The sequence below is a fragment of the Diabrotica undecimpunctata genome, chromosome 4 (genome assembly GCF_040954645.1).
Source record: "Diabrotica undecimpunctata isolate CICGRU chromosome 4, icDiaUnde3, whole genome shotgun sequence".
Lineage (NCBI taxonomy): Eukaryota > Metazoa > Arthropoda > Insecta > Coleoptera > Chrysomelidae > Diabrotica > Diabrotica undecimpunctata.
In genome coordinates, this window is record NC_092806.1 from 160278532 (window position 1) to 160303064 (window position 24533).

General features: G+C 33.7%; 2 protein-coding genes across 4 annotated transcripts in view; both read right to left on the bottom strand.

Annotated features, from left to right (window-relative positions):
- Cip4 (formin-binding protein 1-like Cip4) overlaps positions 1–17865 on the bottom strand; it is a 202813-nt gene extending 184948 nt beyond the window's left edge. For 2 of the 3 annotated variants that reach the window (XM_072530810.1, XM_072530809.1), the window contains exon 1: positions 17655–17865. In XM_072530810.1, the coding sequence (XP_072386911.1) occupies positions 17655–17699 (45 nt within the window). In that variant the 5' untranslated portion in view covers positions 17700–17865. The remainder of the gene's footprint in view (positions 1–17654) is intronic. The other variant, XM_072530808.1, reaches the window with a different exon arrangement.
- A 2573-nt stretch (positions 17866–20438) lies between these two features.
- LOC140438546 (DNA replication complex GINS protein PSF1-like) lies at positions 20439–23227 on the bottom strand. Its single transcript, XM_072528205.1, has 4 exons — positions 23072–23227; positions 22924–22988; positions 22137–22376; positions 20439–20677 (listed from the first exon to the last, which is right to left on the bottom strand). Exons 1-4 carry the CDS (start codon positions 23141–23143, stop codon positions 20470–20472), a joined length of 585 nt encoding a protein of 194 aa, XP_072384306.1. The 5' UTR covers positions 23144–23227; the 3' UTR covers positions 20439–20469.
- Between the last annotated feature and the right edge of the window lie 1306 nt (positions 23228–24533).

Here is a 24533-nt window from a genome sequence, read left to right on the forward strand (position 1 = left end):
AAGAATTTGACGAAGTATTGGGTTATTTTGGTTTGTCCTTAGTTTTCTGATGGTTGCACTTGCACTATCTCTAATTGTAAAAATAATAAGAATAATTCAAGAAAAATTAACACGTATAGATTTGATTTTCAAATAACAAATTAATCTTTTGTATAATTTATATTTTTATTGTTAAAAAAAAAAATATTTATAACTACAATACATAATCAAGTTTTTTTTTAACGTCCATGCATGTCCATTTCCTTTTTATTGTTGATATTTTCGTGTAGATAATTCATTAAGGTAATTCCTTTATCATTTGTTTTGCCAAAACTTCCTATTTTGTATTCTTTCTAGTTAGATTTTTACCCAGGTTTGCGTCAAAGTTTCCTGCAATTACTGTTAAGGAAACCACAAGTTTTCCATCGAGTTTAATACTTACATGAATAATAGATATATTTCCACTGCCGGTAAATATGGTGATTTACTTTGTCAATGGCGGTAAATGACAAAACTAGTGTGTTGCATGTCAAGGAAAACACAAGGAATTAACGATATGATTCATGTACGGTACGCTAATGTGGTTATTATCAATGAAATTAAAATGGAAATTAACAAAAACCTAATATAGTGATTATTGGACGAATAAGAATGGTATCATTATTAAAATCATAAGAATTCAGTACGATAAGAAAAACAAACAAGAGAATTTAACTGGCCACAGAGCTTAATGAAAATGAGCAGATCAATTTTTGAAACATAACAATTTTTTTTTCAAAAATAAAATCGATCCAGAGTGCAACAATTTATAGTAAAACGGAGGAAACTTAACAAGCCAGGTATGTATTATTTATTCGTGTATTCAGTCATAACTTTCATTAACTGAATCAACTTCAGCATTAATACTTTAATCCCATAGATGGCGTTAGTTATTTACTCGCGGATCTACAACTATTAAATATTTTCTAAAATAATATGAATAAATCACTCATCACTCTTATAGTGAAATAAACCATGTGCTAACTATCTGTAATATGTGCAATATTTATAGAGAAAATGAGAGAAAGAACAAGACCATTACCAAGTTTATCTTTATTTAAAATCTAAGCGATAAAAAAGACGCATATAAATTTGACAACATAAAGGATTGATGATCAAAGTATCAGAGTACCAAAGAATGATCAATGAAAAATAGATTCAGCAAGAAAAATCAACAGTCAATATATACAGAGTCGACTAAAAGTCTGGAAACACCTAATTATCTCTTAAATTAATGGCCGAATTATACAAAAACAGGTACACACCAATTTGACAGTATCCTAAACGATGGTAGAATGGATATATTACATTTCTTCATGTTTCTCTAGAGTTTAATATGGATTCATCCATAATTCTTTGCCTTAGCTCTGCAACACTTGCTTAGATAATCTTTAGGATTCAAATCGGGTGACCGAGGAGGCCACTCAATACTACCCAATCTACCAATCCATCGTCCAGGAAATGTCTGATCTAAATAACGCCAAACATTTACATCAAAATTAGCTGGAGCAAGACGCAGGTCTTGCTGAAACCATATCTCATTAAAATTGGCTCCAAACTTGTTTTTCGGGGTAGAGCCCTGATTCTAATTGACATTTCGACTGAAAAACGTCGAAATTAATGTGGTGACATCGAAATGCGACTTTGCGGGCCTTGTTTGATTTCAGTTGAACTAACTAAAAGACGTCATTATTTTTCGATATATCCCAATTAATTTCAACTGCAAGAAAGTGATTTAAATTTCATTTATGTCAAAATTAATGTGACATACTGGCTGGACTGGGAGAAACGAGGTTAGTAGTTGGTGATCATCAACATCTACAACTAATTTCTCTGTGGGTTGGTTAACATCCTCGCTGTCCAGAGGATCATTTTTTGAACTCTCTAACCCATATACTGCAGCCTCTACAATTATTATTATAATTTTCAGCTCAAGGTCACTTAAGACCACTTTTCAAAGTGGGCCTCCTCATGTTTGGGTCATGCTATTTTTGATTGCACTTGTCTTCTTTTTTACTTTATTTTTCAATTTAGTTCATACCTAACAACAAAAAATAAATATGTATATGAAATAATTATTTTGTCTTGTGATGTTTCAAATTAAAATATTTGAACAGAAAAAGGACTACGGATTATAAAGTATCTAAACCATTTATGCTCAACTTAAAAGTATGTAATTACTCTTCGCCATTTTTGGTTGCTTTTTTTGGGTCCATTTACACCATTTAGCTGTGTAGGTAAAATCTCCCACATCGTCTTTTTTTCTTTTTCTTTTCTTTTCTTTTTCAGAGGAATTTCCTTATGGCAAAATCAACATGGTCCTCCAAAACGCACCATAATTTCCTTTTGGTCCACAGACAATTTAGTTCCACCATTACCGACAGCCTTTCCATCCATTTTCTTTCAATTCGAAATATAATAATTGAGAATGTCCACAATATGATACAAATATTGATTTAAAAAACCATATAAGTATATATATTTCGATTCTTGCAAAGGACAAACAGAAAGAAAGAAAGAAAAAGGTTTTTCTTTTGGTATATTAAAAGCATAGATCAAAAGTTCTTGAACAATATTTTTCCTAACGATGAAGAGTTTGAAAGAACCCCGACCACTAATGTCAACCACGGACAAATACATGAAACGTTGACGTATAAAACTTCAGAAGTCACTTTCCACACATTCAGAAGAATTGTCCTAGTATACAGTACAATGGAATAAGTAATTGTGTTAGTAAATGATGATCAACACTAAATTTCCTGGAAATTTCAACCGTTATAAATATAAGATAAAACAATGTATCACGTCTGACGTCGATGAATTAACCCTTGTATATATCACCATCATAATTACAATAAAAATTCTCATGCAGTGATTCACGTATAAACAATAAATGCACATCACAATGAAACAATTGAATAATTGGTTAAAATGCACCTAGCAACAGATTTAAACAAGAAATTATCAATAAGTTCAAAGCACGAAGCGGATAATAAATATATTTCTAGGATTCTCCATGCATTCACGTCTCCTTTAGTTATATACATACAAAAAATACTGATTCGTCCATCTCTAGCAACTAAGAAATTCAAGATGAGTACGTGGAATCGCCAGACAGAGGCTAAGGAACATCCCTACCTCAACAATAGTTTATGGGCCTTATACAGAGGCAACGCTGTTGCCAAGTTTACAATAATGAAGAAGTCTGGTAAGACCAGCAAGTAACGAGATGAGTATGAATTTCTCTTGCAAACTTCATAAAAGATTGGTCTACAATTGTTTTATAAGGATCTATTAATGAAGGAAATTAATTACGACTGTGAGGAGATATATGTGCCAGGTATCAGATGAGAGTTTTGTTTTCGGCGAAAAATAGCAAAAATAAACATATCTACACATTATATGTTTATGTTCCTGTTTCTGTTCAAAATTATTCTGTATCTATTCAAAAATTGTTTCAACTGTGGTAATTGGCTAGAGTAATCTACCACAGCCTATACAGACGAGTCCTATCTCGATAAAAACAAAGCACCAATGACATTAAAGCGACTAATTCGTGTGCAATTACAATCACAAATCACCTACCTTAGTTATTAGTGGTCTGTGATTACAATACTATTACTACTAAGGATTTCCACAGTTTTCACTGTCTTCCTTCACTCAACCGTTTTCTCCAATTTTCCCTGTCATTCCAGTCTCCATCTCGCAGGGTTCTTTTCTCCATAGCCTCGTCGATTTCATCTCTGAATGACCTTCGGGGTCTTCCTCTCTTTCTTCTTCCAATCGGGCTCCATTCTGTGATTTTGTTTATCCAGCGTCCTCTGTCCGCTCTTCTGACGTGGCCGTACCAGGATAGTCTCTTCTCCTCTATATAGTCGATTATGTCTGATTGCACTCCCATTCTCCGCTTAATCTCTGCGTTTTCAATTCTGTCTCTTTTTGTAAGTCTACAGCTTCTCCTCAGGAACTCCATTTCTACTGCTCTTATTCTACCTCTATTTCTCTTGTTTATTGTCCAGTTTTCGGACCCATATGTCAGGATACTTCTTGTCAGGGTATTATATATTCTCTTTTTTGTCTTTATCGTAATGTTCTTATCCCACAACACTGAGTTTAGTTGTCTTATACAGTTTCTTGTTTGTCTCAGTCTGTTGTTTATATCTTCTTCTGTTGTTCCCTGGTTCGATGTTATGGTTCCTAAATACTTGAATTTATCCGTTCCATTTATTTGTCTTCCCTCGTCTATCTCTAGGTTTCTCATGTCCTTGTTTTCTGTTGTTAGGTATTCGGTTTTCTCTAAGTTTATTTCCATTCCGTTGTTTTTATATTCTTCTTCTAGTTTTCTAAGCATAAAGCTGAGATCTTCTTCATCTTGTGCGATGACTACTTGATAGTCGGCAAAACTTAAGGTAAACAAATATAGTAAACGAAGTGACGAAAATTTTTCAGAAATACTAGTCATCTAGCACAATATAAGATACTCATTACAGCCATGGCCATAGCCCGGGAGTAATTTAACAAATACACTGTGATAACTATTACAGTTGCCGTAAACCTGGGTGAAAATAGTAAAGGGTGGTGATTATAATAGTCACATAATTTCTTGATTCCAGTGCTACTTGTCGATCTCTGTTGTAGCTAATAAATTTTTTGGGTAGCTAATATACGTCGCACTCGTAGAGGACGACCAAAAAATTTTCGAGGACTGGTTCGACTTCATAATGCTACCGATTCTTCGAAAACAGGACGGTATCATGGTCTAAATTGGGGATAACCTTAGTTCTACGTAAGTGGCCATGTGTTGTCGTTGAATCAAGCTCACAATGTCAAATTCATAGCTCTTCCACCGCACTCGACTCATTTACTCCAACCACTAGATGTAGGGTTTTCAGGCCTCCCAAAGGAACCTGGAGAACCGTTTTGGACGAATAGAAATGAACCCTGAAGGGTTGAAATTACGATCAGTGTCCAAATGACTTTTCTCCAGGTTAGTTAAAAAGTTGTTTGCAGCTCTGGAACCAACCCGTGTTGACTCAATGCAAGGAAGTTTCAAGGCCTGTGGGATTCACCCATTGAATAAAAATGAAGTTTTGCGAAGGTTAGTTGCGCCTACATTTGAAACCGCCGATCGTGGAATGCACATTCAGAATGTTTCAACTGCATTCTTGGATGCACTTAATTCTCGACGGTAGGAGATCACTGGTTCCAACAGACCTTCCAGGCAAGGACAGAAAGTTGATGTTGAGGCAAGAAGAGATATTACATTCTACAGCACTTCTAGATCTACAACCAAAAAGAAAATTCTGGATGTATCAACAAAACGAAAAATCAAACAGTGGAGGAGGAAAGAACCCAATGATGAAGTCAGTTCAGAAGGTAATGTCCAGATAGTTTGGATGAGATTCCATATGCCGAAAGTGAGAATAGTTTCACTTGGTGTCCTGAGATTATGGGCGAGGAGAGTGAAGAAGAAATTCGTTCGAGGAGGGAGGGCACGTTCACGAAATATTGCACCAATGCCAGCAGCGACTACTGATGCTACAGGACCGACTGCAACCTTAAGCACTGTGACTGCAATTGATATGCCCATTCAATGAGGAAAAATAAGAAATTCTCCTTCAAACAATGAATGCACTCCGACCAATCAACCTACTCTACCAAAAAAGGTGATTTTGTCGTCGGGTAGGCAAAATGGTGTCCAATTTTGATGAGACGGGAGAGGCTTCAGTGAAAGCTATGAAGAAGAGAGGGAAGCATTGAAACACGATAAGACTCTCTAGTTTAGGTACATTTAAACAATTTTTAATAAATAATAAAAAAGTTATTAACAATATTCAAAAACAGCAACTTAGTTGTTCATTTTGCAATAGCTTTTTTGTTTATTAACCAATTTCAATTTAGCACATCTCATTTTGTGTATCTTTTTTTTGACTTGACTTGATTGGTCTATCAGTAGACCGAGATATAACAGCAATCACTACCTACTTACAGCAAATACATATGAGACACATTAATATATTTCAAAAGATGAAATTGACTGTGTATTAATACCAAAGTGGCAACACGGATATTCAAGCATAAAAATATTTGAAATACCTTAGAGATTGCTAAATGTGTACATTAATTACATATTAACTGATCTACAAATGTTCTCTACGGCATATTTAACTCACATATATCGTTATTCCTACCGTTGTCAAGAAAAAACCTAACTACCGTAATCTACGTAAAAACATGTCAATCATTGCATTGCGAATATATCAATTCAGTTGACATTACACCATGTAATTCCTTTATAATTACAATGGTGAAAGGAATGAAATAAAACGACCAGAAAAGAAGTGAACGTTTCAGAAATATTCGTTAGCTTGGCATCGTTGTACCGTTGTGTGAAGAGCTGCGGTTTTGTAATTCTCTGTGAGTGTGGACTAGCTATAGCTTTATAGACGAAGGACATTTTTTGTTGTTTATGAATGTAGTCCCTACTTTACATTGGGGTAGGTTCGATCTATTGTGTGTTAATAAAGGAAATACTCGAAAATGTTTGGAATCCATGAAATAAATAAACATTGAATATAAGCCATTGTTAGGTGTTATCGGTAATGTTATCAAGAAGTTTAACCAGATAAAAAGTTTTTATCGGAATTGTTTTGTCATAATGATAAGTGTAGCTTCATAGTTTCACGTATTTTATTGTGAATTTTCACACCTTAGCGAGGTGTGCAAAAAATTTTAACCTTTCTTAACCTTTTTTGTGTGTTTCGCAGCAATCGTGAAAATTGAAAATGTAACGAGACTATATTGATTGTTATTTGATTCTATTTCGTACAGAAAATATCCTGAAGATGTTTTGAGCATGTCTCCCGTCTTCATAAACATTCAAGTATAAAGAACTACGAAATTATGGAAATATTGGCTAAAGTGGAAATCCAAGCAATTCTGTTTCGCTTCGATCCATAGAAGTCAGGATTATTTCATAGAGGACCCAAGTTTAGCAATAATTACAATATCATATTTATTTTGTACCATATAAGTACATTACTTTTCTTATTTCGTTAATAATACATGTTTTTGTTTTAAATTTGTATTGATTTTCACATATTTTTGCACGGCGTCCATTGCACATTCCTAAACTCAAGTCTATAATGATTCCCCTTTGCCTTTTGCGTTCTAACCCACCTCAGAGAAGTCTCAAATCTCTATTTAATCTGATTTGTCTTTTATGTTTTGTGAGTAAAACTAACATTAAACTCAGGAAACCGGAGAAAAAAGTTAAAACCACCAAAATTAACATCAAAAACCTAAAAGACGACAACTGCCAACAGCAACTAAACGCAGAGATAAATAAATTAACTGAAGGAAGCGTTGAATGGGCAGATATGAAAAAAGCCATACTAAAAGCGGGAAAGGAGGTCCTAGGCGAAGAAGAGAAAACCACTAAAAAAGACTGGATGACACCGGAAATAGTTGAGCTAATAACTGAAAAAAGAAAATATAAAAATAAAGATGAAAATAAATATAAAACCATCAAGAATAAAATCAAATATGAAATCAGAAAGGCTAAGGAGGAATGGATGAACAAAGAATGCCAGGAATTGGAAGAACTCAGCAACAAACATGACACCTCAAACTTACATAAAAAAATGAAAGAACTTACAGGCAACACCAGACAAAGAAGAACACTCATAACAAGAGATAATAATGGAGAAATACTTACTGAAGAGAGCAAAATAAAGGAAGTATGGGAACAATATATAATTCATCTGTACCATGACGAGAGAGAAAATGAACAAGATATAGGTGAAGAAAAACAATACCTACAAATTTTACCCTCAGAAGTAAAGAATGCCCTACAGAATGCAAAACAAGGAAAAGCACCGGGTCCTGATCAAATTCCAGTTGAATTGTTAAAAGCCTTAGATGACGGTAATATAAAGAGACTCACCCGCATTCTCAACCACATATATGTAGAGGGCAACATCACGGAAGAATGGCTTAAATCGATATTTTTACCTCTACCAAAAAACAACAATCCCAAATCATGTAATGACTATAGATTGATAAGCCTAATGTGCCACCCTTTAAAGATTCTCTTGAAAATTGTTCAAAACCGAACTTATAAGAAATGTGAGGAGCAGATAGATGAAACTCAGTTTGGCTTCAGAGGAGGCATGGGTACAAGAGAGGCATTATTTGCGTTGACGGTACTCTTGCAGAAATGTCGGGAATATAACAAGAGTGCATATGTATGCTTCATAGACTTTAGGAAGGCCTTTGACCGAGTGCAGCATATGAAGTTAATAGATGAATTAAAAAACATCAATTTAGACAAAAAAGACATTAAGTTTATTAAGGCTATATACTGGAACCAGAAAGCAGTAGTAAAGGTGAACGATATAGAAACAAATAATATACCGATTGCGAGAGGGGTTAGGCAAGGATGTGTCTTGTCTCCGACGCTTTTCAACGTGTACTCACAGGTCATATTCAGAAAAGCCTTATGGGAAAGAAAAGAGGGAATAAGAATTGGTGGAGAAATCATAAACACCATGAGATTTGCAGATGACACGGTAATTATGGCTGAGAGTATAGAAGAACTACAAACTTTACTAGATGCAATAAATAGTGAATGCATTCAAATGGGACTTGACATCAACACAGATAAGACTAAATTTATGATAGTATCAAGGACTCCAATAAATAATGAACAACTAACTCTTGGTGGACAGCAAATAGAGAGAGTGACAAAATATAAATATCTGGGAGCTTACATCAACACAAAATTAGATCCAGACCAAGAGATCCGGGTACGAATAGAAATGACAAGGGCAGCGTTCTTAAAATTCAAGCAATTGTTCTGTGACAAAAATCTGAATACTGCGCTGAGACTGAGGTTTGTTGAATGTTACGTCTGGTCGCAACTATTGTACGGGGTAGAAACATGGACACTAAAAGCGCAAATAGTTAAGAAGATTGAAGCCTTTGAACTTTGGATATACCGGAGAATGTTGAGAATTCCATGGACTGAGAGGGTCACCAATGAGGAAGTGCTGAGAAGGATGGGTCGAGACAAAAAATTGTTGAGAACGATAAAAGTACGCAAGACTGCATACCTTGGACACATACTGAGAAATAATAAATACAATCTTCTGCAGGTCATCATGGAGGGTAGAGTCGATGGCAAAAAGGGAATAGGTAGAAAGAGGAAGTCATGGCTGCGAAATATTCGAGACTGGACAAACATGACTGTAGACGAATTATTCCACGTTGCAAAAGACAGAGAAGCTTTTAAAAATGTGGTCGCCAACCTCCGTTAATGGGGACGGCATAAGAAGAAGAGTAAAACTGGGAAGACAATGCAGAAGTCAGAATGGCGACCTATTAACAACAAGAAAGATGTATTGAATAGATGGATGGAATACTTTAAGCAGGCACTTAATAAAGAAGAAGAAGAAGAAAACCTGGAAGACGAAAGAGCTGAGGTACGGGGAATAGAAGAGAGAGAAGAGGAACCACCAACGATTCTTGAAGTTAAAGATGTAGTTAAAAAACTAGCCAGAAACAAACAATAGATAATCTCCCAGCTGAACTATATAAAGAAGGTGACCATGATACCATAATGGAATCTGTATAAGATGTTTACGTAAAATCGGTGATATTTTCACAGAAATACTTTCACAGAAAATTCAATAAAACATACCATGTAATTATATATCATTTAAGGTGATTTAAATGCTACAATTGCAAACATATCTATTCCACAAGTAGTGGTAAAATCAACGGACAGTACTTAATTGGAAAATAGTCTAATAAATCGGAAAGTCCACGCAAAAACGGATTTATGTCAACTCTGTGTCTTTCGTGTTTCTCATGGAATTACCTTGTGGACCACTTAGAAAGTCACAGAGAAGCTTTTTCCACCAGTCAGGACCTACCGCCAATTACGCACTTGCAATGACCAAAAATTTCACAGATTTGGCTTCTAGTGATGATCACTGTATCTAAACTTAAAAAATGCCATTGATAAGAAATTTTCGTATTATTCCAAACTAATCAAAGACATATATTATAATCTTGGAAATTGAATTGATCAAGTAGGCGAAAAACATATTGGATTTTCTATGTTAAGCTACGAAATCATCGAAGAATTTCTCCCCTTCACAGCAAGCCATTTAAAAATTCTTACGTGCAATCAAATTTATTGATAATCCTCTCACAATTGCCCCCGTATATAGACGAAACACACACTCTCCAAACATCATTCCATCCCATTAGCAAGGGTTTTCCTAGAGGAAGCGATGACTCACCCAAGAAAAGATTTTATTGATCTAGATATAACGTTCTCCCTGTTCTCTCCGGCAACCTGTTGTATTATTTTTCCGAGTAAAGCAATACTAATGTACTTCTATTGACTAATATTGTTTTATCATTTAAAACGCTACCTAGTTTCACTTATAGTTCGTTTACTTGTTGACCCACAATTGGGTTATATAAATAAGATATTACTTATTACATGATGGTAAAAAATACGCTTGCCGAAGGAAATGTGATATGCGTATGAATAATTTATGTAAATGTGGAAACGTTATATGAAAATTTAAACAACTTTATATTTTTTTATTAAGTAAACTCTATAAAAATGAATCGGTACAATAAACGACGATTTGCACTGACGAGATATCATGAATTTTTCTCTATCAAAAAAAAAAATCAACGGATATGTCACCTTTATCTCTCTCTCCAGCCTTGTCTTCACAAGAATTTCAAAGACCTTGCCTAAGGTATTTAACAGTCATATAGGTCCTAGGTAGACTTCAGGATTGACTGTATTGGAAGAAATAAATTATTTATTGAAATGAAAAATCAAGACATACCAGCAAAATTAACCAGATTAACAAAAATGACCATGGATGGAGCTCGAGCTAAAGTAACAACAGAAGAAGGTAGCACAAAATCAATTGCAATAGAAACAGGAGTGCGGCAAGGCGATTCCCTGTCAACCACATTATTCAACATAGCAGTAGAAGGAACAGTCAAGGCCAGCAAAATTAAAAGAACTATAGCCCACTCCTCAACACAAATAGTTGCATGCAGATGATTTAGTTATTATGGGAAAAAACAAGGAAATATTAAAAGAAGTAGTAACAATCCTGGCAAAAGAGGTCTAGAAATTAACGAAGGACAAACAAAATATCTACGCTGCTCTAGAAGAGAAGATAACAGGACGAGAGAAATCAAAATAGAAAACTACACTTTTGAAAGAGTCCAACAATTTAAATATTCGGGAGTAATAGTAAATGCCCAAAACAAGAGAAGTGAAGAAGTAACGGAACGAATACTAGCAGGTAACAAAACATACTGGAGATATCATAGGCTCATGAATGACAAGAACTTATCCAGAAATACAAAACTGAAAATATACAGAGTTGCAATCAGACCAGTAGTTACGTAAGCAGCTGAGACAATGTGCCTCACGGAAAAAGGTGAAGAAAAATTGAGAATTTTCGAAAGGAAAATCCTCAGATGGATTATGGGTCCGATAAGAATGGACAACGGAGAAATGAGAAGAAGAATGAACCATGAACTAAGAGACATAATGAAGGGAGAAGATATAGTTAGATTTATTAAAGCACAGAGGCTGAGATGGCTGGGACACATAGAGAGAAGGAAAAACGACATACTGATTAAGAAGATCACCAGATGGAAACCAGCAACTGAAAGACCAAAGGGAAGACCCAGAGAGAGATGGGAGGATCAGGTCATCAGAGATATCAAAAATTCTGGAAGTGAGAAACTGGAGGGAACTATGCGAAATTAGTGGAAGAAAATTGTAACGAAAGTCAAGTCATACAACAAACTTTGACAACATACAAGTGGAATGCGGGGTGATCCACCGCAATAAGCGAATCAGAGAGCTCTAAGTAAGAGCGGCAAACATTCCACCCGGAATGAAAAGCCCTGATGATGTCGTAGGTATAATTCCTTTCCCGGTTGCGGAAAGTATAAGTTTTGCCGTTTTCAGATCTTCTGGGAACTTTTGCCTTCTTAGCAGGTTGTTTATAATATCCAGTGCTCATTGCATTTTCTGATGATGATTCCATCTTTTTACCTTGTTTAGGCTTCTGCCTCTTTAAGGAAGGGGTGCTCTTTCTTTTTTCTGTGGAGCGAGGGACTGTGGTAAGCGTAAGGGTGAATGCGTGTGAAGTTATAGAGGTGGAGTGCTAAAAAGCTGGGGTTCAGAAGGTGGCGTATTGTGATAAGGAGCGTTCAAGATGTTACCAGCCATACTAGGAACGGCTCTTACTTAGCGTTTTTGGCTTGCAGTTGTTAGCTGCGATATTTTATGGGAATTGATTCTAATATATCAAAATACTCATCGGGAAGTTCGTTTCCAGTTTTATGTAGAAGTTTTACTGGAAGGAATTGGAACTTTTCTTTGAGGAAACCTGTTGAGTATTTGCCTTCGGCGGTGGCAAGGAGTTTTCAGTATTTGTTTGGCTCGGTTGTTCCACCCTGCTATAGTGCGAAGGACATACCTACTGCTGAGGGTCAGGATTCTGTCCTTGATTGATGTTACATTGGCTACTGGATGTATGAGTGCTGACGGGTAGTCTCTGCGCTTCCTCGTACAGAATCTTGGAATTTTTCTTTCAATGGCCATGATGGTGATCATTTGACGGGTGTTAAGTGATGCGTAGACGCATGCCTTGTATTCGATTATCGGTCTTATGTAGCTTTTATAGGTGTGCAATAGTATTTTATTTGACCTATTGCCCATTTTATCAGACAGCGCTGCCCGGAGTTTAGTCCTCTTTCTTACCCTGTGTAGGGTGTTTTGTATGTCGGTTTTCCAGTTGAGAGTCCTACTAAAATAAACTTCAAAATAGGAAACCGAGTTTCTGAGAATAAGGTCTTCTTCTAGCAGAATTATCCGGCCCTGAACATCACGGCAGTGGGGAGGTTTAAATAGTATTAATTGGGTTTTGGAGGCGTCACTCTCCTTCTATTGCACCACCTAATAACTCAGCCTAGGTAGTTTTGAACTCTTTCGAATACAGACATTTGTCCACGCACTCTATGTGGGGCAGACGTGAGGAGCGCAGTGTCGTCATCATACTGATGTTACTGTTGTAGACTGTTTTTATAGTATTGGAGCAAGAATTGAGCCCTGGGGTACTCCAGCTTGTAGAGTGAATGGCGAGGATAGAGTGTTGTCAACTTTGATCCGGATTGTTCAATTGAAGAGATAGAAATTTATTAATTTAACGAAAGTTGTAGGCAGTCCAGCAAGGTGGAGTTTTTCGATCAGGCCTGTGTGCCAGACCTGGTCTAATGCTTTCTGGACGTCTAGAAATATGCCTATGACGTGTTTTCTTTCGTTAATTGATTGTGAAATGAAAGTTGCTGCTTCAACCAATGCATTTTGTGTGGAATGTCCAGCACTAAATCCGAATTGATAATTTGGAATGGCAAAGTGAGCGTCTAGGAATTCCACGAGTCTCTCCTTAAGGATTCTCTTGTAGACTTTACCTAGAGTGCTCAGTAGTGAAATAGGTCTGTATGATTCAGGGTTGGTTGTGGGTTTCCCTTGTTTGGGAATCATGACTGTGCTGGCCACCTTCCATGAGATTGGAACGTAGATCAACGTAAGACATACATTGATTACTTATATTGGTGAGCAGATTTTTAAGGCATCTTCTGTGGATGCTATCAGGGCCAGGAGATGTGTTTTTACCTAGGTTACACATCTGCCTTTCGGTGTCCTCAGTCACAGGGGCCATGATCGAATGAGCCTGAGGGTAGTAGAATATATCTTCCACTCTCCGTTCGGCTTCCCTTTTGGATCTTTCGATCTTTGTGATTGAGGTTGTTGGGGGAAACGAGTGCGGCCTGGAGTGTGTTTTTGAAGGCTTCGTCCTTGTCTTGTGGAACGTGGTCGACTTTTTTTGCTTTGTTAGGATTTTGAATTGGTTCCAGAATCTAGTACCCTCCCGGTAGTCCAGGTTGGTCGTAACTTGCATCCACTGTTTTTGTTTCAGCTTGTTTACTTCCAACCTTATTGACGCCGAGTTTGTTATATTCTGCTTTGATGAGGGGGTCTCGAAATCTTATATACTCTCTGATCATTTTGCGTTTTGCTCTGATTTTTTCGATGATTTTTGGTGGGAGAGCTGAAGTATATAGATTAACTCGAGTTATTGGAATAGCTAGGGATGTGGCTTCTTGAAGAAACTTTTCAATTTTAGAAATCCTTGAAACTTTAGACACTTGAGTACGAGTTGACATGTTACCTAACTCTGGGAGGTTTTGGTTGATGTTTTCTTGGAATAGTAATTTGCTTTACGATAATCTTGCCTGTAGATAGCAGTTTTAATAGTTGGAGGAGAATTGAAGTCAGTTTTGACTAAAAGTGGGAGGTGGTCAGAGGTTATTGAATCTAAAATGAAACATTCATCGTCGAATTTATCTAGCACTTTCTCCTCGATGATGATTTTTATTATCTCGGGTACTACCTTATCAGGTCAAGGCGCTTTTGAGGCTTTGAGCGTTTTGCCAGCTTCCGTCACTTCTTCCCTCGTAAATTCAGTCACGGTTGTCTCCACTTGGAGTGGCGTAAAGCTTACTTCCTTCCTCTGTGGAAAGAGAGCGTTGGCTAGTTCATCCCTTCGACTCTCCTCGATCTTAAAGAAGCCTCCTGTCCCTTTAAAATGCTTGACAACTATTCAGTAGGCGTGTCCCCAGATATCCGTTTCAAGATTTTCGCAAAGCTCTTTTCAACATCCTCTTTTTTCGGGATTTATTTCTTATAGTACGATTTATCTTGCCTTGAAATTCGTAATAATTTTTTATACATAGTCTAATCATAAGGTATTGTTTTGCGTTAGAATTAGTCAATTATATCTATTTTTTTCCATGAGACCGTCGGTAACTTTCCACGAATTTTGAGTGATAGATTTTGAAACGAACTCAAACCAATCTCCACAAAACCATGTTCGCTACCAATATGGGAGACTATTAATCCCAGACCCTTTCATCCGGGAGTATGTAAACCAGTAGAATATCCCCTTAGAAAAGCTTGTCGAGACCTTGTAATATTTTTATCTACCCATACTTTTGAAACGGTATGATTTTCGTTTAGCCAGGTTTCATGTAAATGGAAAATACATCATTCTCATCTCAATCATTTTCAAATATGGCCTTCGCCAACAAACAACCTCTTCTATATCGTTCAATATAGGTTTTTTTCTTTGATTTTCATAGCAAAAACAGATTTCTTTAAGTAATTTCCATAAATTATCTCTGCTAAAGTGAAGAAAATTATTATCTCTTTTATGCAGCAATCTCTTTGTTTAAATAGAATGAACTTTTCTCTGAAGGATGTTTAATATAAAAGTCGTCAATTTCCATTGGTTATTTTCCTTCATGTCTATTTGACTCAGTAATCTTTCCTAGTTTTCTTTCACTTAAAAATCTGTTAATGGTTCTTTCACTAACACCTGTCATACCGGAGCACATTATTAACTGTTGTTAAAGGTTGTTGATGAACAAGGGAGTCTTGAACATTAAACACAATAGTTTTTTCTCCCAGAGAATACCCATCGTTTTTAAATTCAGCAGCAACAAACAATGATGACCACGGACAGTACCAAATTCATCACAACTTTTCCTTACTCAGTTGGCATCTAGGCAGATAACGCAAAGATGACCGTATACCTTTTTCTAAACTTATGTAAAAATGTATAATAATTATTTATTTATTCTTTATTTATATACAGTGTGTTTAATTCATAGCGGTTTCAAAATAAAAATGGTCATAACTTGCTGAATACCCTGTACAGTAGTCTGAAACCCCATATTGTAAAAACAGGGATTATATGAGACGTGTGAGAAAATATACAGGGTGTTCTACTTAAAAAAATTTATGTTTTCTTTAATACACAGTTATGAATCACTCTGTAGAATTTGGCATGTTATTCAAGCCTGGGGAACATTATTGTCTACATTTTTCTAAATAACTTTTTTGGATATTCTGTACCATAATAGAATTATCGACCAATGTTTCACTAAAATCTCACCCTGTATATAATAAATGTTGTATGCGCTGTATGTTTCTGTTTTTCTTATATAACCTGTTAAAATTGTTGTTTTCTTTATTTCCAGGAATAAATTGTGGTGTTAACTAAATAAATTGTTCTTTGAAACTTAAAGCAACAATTTGAGAGTATTTTGCCACTTAAGGTTCATTTTTTACTTAAGTATCTATCTCAAATTGAACTATCCATCATCAAAATTCTTTTAAAATGATTAAGTATTTCTATATAAGAAAATTGAAAAAAAATATTTCTTATAATTATCCAACAATAATTAAATATACTAATAACAAAATAATAAAACGCAATTATGCAAATAAATGATAGTTCAAACAAGGGTTTCTCTATGAACTTTCCTTTTCCAGCATTACAGAAGAAAATACTTTCACTTGTACTGAAAAAATAACAAAATAATGGATACTAAGAGTATTTACCCTATCATTAGAAATTATATGTGATAAATGAAATGTTTTCAACTTGTTTTTGTAAACATGAGCTTGAAAAAGTAAAAGAAAGGTACAATTGTATCAGGACTATCATGTGGCCAACATATGACTGGATATGAAATGACTGGATTAAGGGACTGCTACAAATTTGTATATATGAAAACCTAGTAATTTACTAGTTAGCAAAATATTTACAAACAGCTTAAAGACAACTTTCAAATTTTTGGTAAACAGTAACAACAACTAAATAATTGATTCAAATAATAGTTCAAAGTGCAATAAATCATAAATAACGATCTGATCGTGTTATTTAATCAAGAATAAGACCGGCTACGGCTGCCTATTATACTGAGGATTAAAATACTGAATTCCTGTGAAAGGCTTATTTAATATTTTATCACTTTTCAGCTATCTCGATAATACTAAAATAAATATACAATGCAAAATACAAGTGAGGCTACATTCTTAGAAAGAATCATCACATTATCAGTGTACTTAAATTACAATAACTGACATTTCTACAATAATTATTTAAAAATTTTACCTTACTGTACTAAGAGAAGGTAAAATTAGTTAAAAAATAAACAAACAAACAAATAAATAAACAAATACGAGATACCATGTATTTAATATATGAAAAGACTATGAATCTATGTAAACAATGTAAGACTAGCTTGATTTAATCAATTATCTTATTGTTTATAAGTGTCCACAATAGAGAAAATATTGTCACATCACATGACAATATTTTAAATACAAAACATCAGTATTTCTTTCGCAGTATCAATGTAGTAGTACTAGCTAGAGGCTACTATGATGTTAAATCCTGCAAAGAGATACAGCGAATTCAAAAAACACCTGCAGGCAGTGTAACTGGTACCTGACAGTCTTTTTTAGCCAGCAACCAGGTCTCGAGATCCTATCGCGTATCTTGTTGCAGAAAAAAAAAATCTACCCACATCTGCAAGTTCTCAGATACTTTAATAATCACACACCACATTTACGTGATGTTTTCATTGAAAAATCAAGCGTCGACTATGCAAAAAACTGTCTACAACTATAGAAACAATTCAATTATTATTGTTTTTTTTTTACTTACCCAGAGCTCGGTGCCCCAGTTCAGGTTCTCCGCGATGGCGGTCATAATCCAAATTATGTCAAACACTTAACAAATTGCACAACACAAGCACAAATATCTGCGAGTTTTTCTCTACGAACATACACTTTTTTCACCGACACTACCCAACATGGCTGTTCTTCGACTTTTGTCTGATCGTTCTACAACGAAATCAACTTCAGGAATGAAACGAGAAGATTGTAAAAAGAAACAAAAGATAACCGATGATTCATTCGGCTATCTGGCGGGAACTCGGTAAGTGATCTTGTCCAATGCAGAAATCGTACTACTAAAAACCGGATTTTGATTTTCTGCTAAAACGCCATCTAGTGTAAAAAAGCGTAACTAAACATGGTAGGAACATCGTTCATAGATGGCCAAAACATAGATTTATAAAACAATATTCTAGTTTTAAAATTTGATTCTCCTTAATGGTCTGTAACGGTTGAATTAAGGTGATTTTATTTGCTCAATTAGAGTATAATTGTTCATTATAATTTAAATAATCATTCTTATAAAAAATTATTCTCAAATTTACTACTTATTAATAAAAAAAAATGAATTGTGTCGTGAACGTATATGATTATAATGAAACGAATTATCGAAAACACATTTGGTATTTTATCTAGGTTTTCTAGAGTGCTAAGAAAACATGATGTTGAATTAGATGGTGGAATATTACGTGGAGCATGGCGAAACGAGTATTTTAATGTAACGCGCACCGTGCATAACTAACTTGGTTGTCAAGAAGTAAGGGATGAGTTTGCAGTTTTCAGAATATTTTATTACCACGGAGCTCTATCTTGACAAAACAAATATGCATAAGAATGATGATACAATAAGTTGCTACTATTTTAAAATGTATAATAAAACAGTAAATGTCCAGTAAAAAAGCGTTTTATTTAACCACGTGTAACAATTATTCATATTCAAGCACTGGTTCAAAAATATTATTACCTGTAATAGATCCTTTTTTATTTTACTTATCTTTCAACGGAAAGGGCCTTTCAGACTCTATTCCTAACTGCTGTACTTCAAAATGTTTACAATCTCAGCCATATTATCATTTGGGTTCATACTCATAAATGCATTCCTTAAGAAGCGAAAAAATCCAAAATATCAGAGGCAATTTGAAAAATACGGCTAGTTTTGATACCACAGCCATACCAGCCAGGTGACAACACAATTGAATTACTTGAAAAAATCTCGGGGAAAAAGTTGAGAATAAAAAAAACGGGTGTGGCAGTCCAGTGGGACTGCCGGTAGAAGGTACACTTCTATACACGCATTCGCCGTTACAAATTTATTTGGGAGTCAATCTGCACAATCATTACATATGTAATGCTATAGAGAAACAGAATTAATAACAACTTACTAACAATTACTTACAATTATTAAACAACTTTTGACCTGTAATAGGAGTATAGTAAATGAAGGATTGAATCAATATTTTGATGAAAATATATATTTTTTTTCATATATGTATGAAAGGAGTTGAATGCAAAAATTTTTTTACGCATACTCTGCAGTAAAATTCATTGTTTATTTTGTTATTAATATAATAATGCAATACAAATTAAAATGCAATATTCATAAATATTTAAAAATGACAATAATATGCATAAAAAAGTACACTACAATACAGTGCAACATAATTCAATATAATAATACAATACAAATTAAAATTAAATATTCATAAGTATTTAAAAATGACAATAATATACATAACTTTTCTACTTACGCATATGTTTAATTTACCATGTAATAATATTAATAAAAAGTCCTCCCCGACTGGGAATCGAACACAGGTCTCCCGCGTGACAGGCGGGGATACTGACTACTATACTACCGAGCATGATACTATGACTAACATACCGAGGACATGACACAAACATATTTCAAAATTGACAGTTCTGGATCATACAGTGATTTATTGAGATTATTATTTTGAAATACAAAAGACTAATATAATTATGAACATTTAATAAATAATACAAAACATATCACATAAATAATATTAATAAATATTTTATTATATATATATATATATATATATATATATATATATATATATATATATATATATATATATATATATAATATTATATGTATATATATCTTTATATAATATATATAATATTAAATTATATATACAAAAGGAACATTTTTATATTCGAGAGAGGAAGAGAGAGAAAATTTATCTTCTGTCTCTCTTACTCATTATCTTACAAATGTAATGATTTCACAGATTCACTCCCATACAAATTTCCAACGTGGAGCGCGCGTATAGAAGTATAACTTCAAAAATTACATACATATTGACAAGACAACAGATCAGACACAGGTGAATTGGAAGAAGGCGACTGGTAGGTTATGTGACAGAAAGATCCAAAGGAAAATTCTATAAGCTGCTATAAATGTACATAACTGTATGTCAGGTAGTTAAAAGAAAGAAGATCAAAAAATGCATGTGGCTGAAGTTAGAATGCAAGAGTAAGTTGAAAAGTTAAAAAGATCTCTTGCTTTGTGATATGTATATTGGGATTGTTGAATTTTGTTCTTGTTATATTTTGTTTGTTTTTTTTAGTATGTAAGATTTTAATCTCATTTTTTGAACTTTTTTAAACTTTTTAATATTGATTTTATATTATAAGTAATTTCAAGTTTTGAATCCTAACTGTGATATTGTATATTGTAATTTAAACTGTTAGTGGGGTTATGGGTTATCCCGTGTATTAAATAAATAAATAAATAAAATAATAGACAAAGAATCGAATAATTTATTTAAAAAACATAATCACACAACATGTTGAAAAACTCCTTGCCTAATGAGTTCCTCACATTCACTCCTCGGCAAATAGTGTCTAGTATCTTTCTTTAAAAGTAACGTAGTTCCATCACTTAGTTCATACCTTCCGTAATCCATTAAACACTGAACCTCGATGTACAACGCCTTTGGAGGCTTGAAATCTACTGCTAGGTTGACTCCATTCTCTCCAATAGACCTGAAATGGATGAAAAGATTTTATAATCATGCAAAAAGTACACAATTTAACCTAACCAACACTGACCTAGTTACGCTATCTCATGGACATATAATACAAATAGACTGAGTGCTACAATACAGTCACGTTTCCCCAGTGCGACAGAGACAAACTGACGCAAAGCAGTCCCTGCGTCTCTTTCTAATTTGCCAAGTTTATCGATCACATGACCTAAATGACCAATGAGAAGGTCACGTGGTCGATAAATTCAGTCCATTACAAGGAGATGCAGGGACTACTTTGTTTCTCTCTCGCAATGGGGGAACGTGACTGTATGGCAGCAGTCAGTCTATTTGTATTATGTCTATGTGCTATCTTGCTCTCAGGGTATGTTCATAACAGAGACCATTGCATTGTATCCTTGCTTAGAGCATGCAGTGACAGTGAACACTCTCATTTAAAATGCATGTATTTTACGTGGCGATCAAAAATATGGTACCGTCCTATGGTTGGAGTGAGGGTCAGCGCCTCGTTGTGAGCGCTCAGTTGACATCAACTGCTTTTGCTTGTAAACTATATTTTGGTTTTATACCAGGACAAAATGGTCTATATTTCTATTCTTTTTTGTGACTATTTATATCACATATCCGGTTTATTTTACTAGTATTTTTGTTGAAAGTAAACTAATTTTTTATAAACTTGTCTGAAGATGGATGTTTTCCAAAATTGTCTCGTTCTAAAATGTGTTTAAAATATCCTACTTCTTCAATTAAATCGTAATGTTTTTCTATCAATATTTTAAGTGCAAGCCCTCCCTCGAACCATTGGATCGTACCATATTATCGATTGCCAGGTAAAATAAATGCATTATTTATTTGCTATGCTCTAGGCGAGGATACAATGCAATGGTCTCTGTTATGAAGGTAACCTCACATAACCTATCATCATTAACTTCTAGTTCTAGCTAAAGTTTTACACTAAAGTAAGTTAAATTTGAAAAAAAGTCAGTAGCTTTTATAAAAATCTTGCCAAAATCTGGTAAATTATTCAAAATGTTGTTTAAAATGCTGGTAAAATGTTTATATTTTAGTAAAAATCTGGTTAAAACTTTATGATTTAATTAAAGTCTTGTAAAAACCATTGGGTTATTCAATCAACATAAAAACTTACTAATTTTATAAAACATGCTTTTAAAAATTAAATACTTAATATAAAAATTATTAAAATTGTTTTTATTTTTAATATCAAATTATATTTTGTATAACTATGACAATAGAAATCTGTACTATATTGGGCACAGAACAAAACAGTCATTCCTGTCATTGCTTATCATTTTATATTTTTTAATAATAATAAATCAAACATTTTTATAAATTCTGTACAAAAAAATGAACTAGAAATAGAAAAAATTATGCTGTGTGTTTCTTAATAGAAGTATTCAATTGTTTATTTAGATTGGCATGTAGATACATATACTTGCCTCATATACACAGCCAAAACTTTGGAATATTTTGTAAACCATTCTATCTCATCTGCATTTAAATTTGTTTTTATATCAGCCGGCAAAATACTTCCAAACTCCCATCTCATTGTTCGGAGACATCTGAGACGATTATAATGATATGCCATTAAGCACCTAGTATTTCTTTTCACAGCTGCATTGCGGATCCTCATCGTGTTTAATAGCGTTGATTCGCCAGTTTCATTTGCTGAAATCTGGCTAAAATATGTAATATTAAATGTTAATTCAAAGGTTTCAATAAAGTATTCATAATATTAGCAACGAATATAGATGCATATGCATCTATATTCGTTGATATAAATAAATATGTTATCGCTAAAACCTGAATATAGGAGAACACTAGAATTACTAGATAGTTAGAATTATCCCAGCGTAGTGGGTGAAGCTTATTTTTAAACTAAGGATATTTGTGAATATTTCGTTGTATTCTGAATTTATCCGAGTAATACTATATAACGCGGTTCAAATAAAAAACCGTTTCTAATTTGGAGTAAAAATTAATATATAGTTATATCAAGTGTTCGATGTATATACTGCTTTATCCATTTGACATCTAGAATGAGCCGGATAAATCAAGAAGTTATCAATCTCCTTTGCCTTGTATCCCACCAAAGTATCTGGGTAAAACTAGTTTTACCCAATTTCGGGGTTTAGCGGTAACATAAATAATCAAAACTATTGTCTATTTTGATATTTTACCTAAATTAAAAAAAGTTTACATTATCTAATAATTTGATTTACTTACGCGTCTGCAATATTTTCATCGGTTAATTGTTGAGTTTCCCGAGTAACAGCATTTATCAACTCAGTCTAAAAAAGAAAATTATATAGTAAGATAATTTTGCGCTCACACACAAAAAGTATCAAATTCAAAAACATAATAGCAAATTTACATTATAGGGCGGTAAATTGTCTTCATTTCTAGATAACTCTTTTATTAAAGCAAATCCTTTTTCACCAAACATTATTTATTATCATTTATGTAGGAATTATTTTTGTTTATAATTTATTGTAAAATTATAACCTCAAAAAACAGTAAAATTGGCGCCTTTTTTTACTTTTTCATTAGTCAAAATTTCCGTACCTGCGTTGCCTATGCTGTAACATTTCCTGGGAGTATATGAAATTATAAACAAACTGAAACAAAACATGTAGAAATTAAAAATTTATTGAATTAAATATAAAAAGTATATTGTAAAAGAAAAATCAATTTGCTAAGAAATATCGAATTGGGGATCCAAGAAATTTTAAATCTTATGAACGAAAGAAGAAAATATATGGAGAAAACAATGAAACATATTCAAATATTGATAAAAAAGGAAGTCAAAAACACAAAATAAAATTCAGAAATGTGTAGAAGTCGAAAAACTGTTGGAATATACAAGGGCGATGATAAAATGAGAAATTATTGAAGTAAATAAAAGGGTACTCCACATTCCACGCCGTTCCCGAATTTGTTCCTTTGAAATTTATTGAGGATTCATTATTATAGTCGCGATTTTAAAACATATTAAACTGCTATTTACTGGATTCCGAACTACAGTAAATAATAAGCGATTACCGAAAATATACAAACAATCCAAGAATCATTTGTAAAATTAAAAATATGTTCACAAATTGGGAACGGGGTGTTTATATTTAACCCAAATGTTGAAAGGTTTTTCTTATAAATTCTTATAACTTAGCTCTGATAAAGGAAGCAAATATTCAAATGCAAATGGTAGTAAATATCCAAGATATGGTATAATCAAAATATCAAAACAAGTAATTAAAACCACCAGTTAAGTGTTTTTTATATTTGAAAATCGTGCAACACTGTCAAACATGAATATTGATATGAAGTGATACGAATATGAACATTATTATAAATAGTAATCTTAACGGCTTTGATAGTTTTTGACAAGTTATTCTTAATAGTTCAGTAGTAATAATACATGTTAAGTTATTTTTAAGAAAAAACTATTTAGGAAATATTTGGGTTTAACCAAAAACCAGTAATTAAAATAACAGCACACTCCCACCTAGCAGCGCCAGTCCTATGTTAAGAGGTAAAACGACGATTGGCGCATCACCTAGTGCCAGGGTGCGTAACTATATATATACACATGACTAAATTCAAAAGGCACGAAAAATACCTAAGATTGTAAACTCATTTTAAAGTAAGGGTAAATCAAATCCTAAAATAACAAAAAAAATCCTTATCCTATACAATAATATCTATTCTTCGTATACTATTTGGATTTTCTTGTTGTGTTATATATTTTACAAGAAATAATAATAAAAGCCAAGTGTAGTATAATTTAGCCTTCTTAATGTGACAAGAACTTGTCAGGATTTAAATAATTGTTTTGTCAT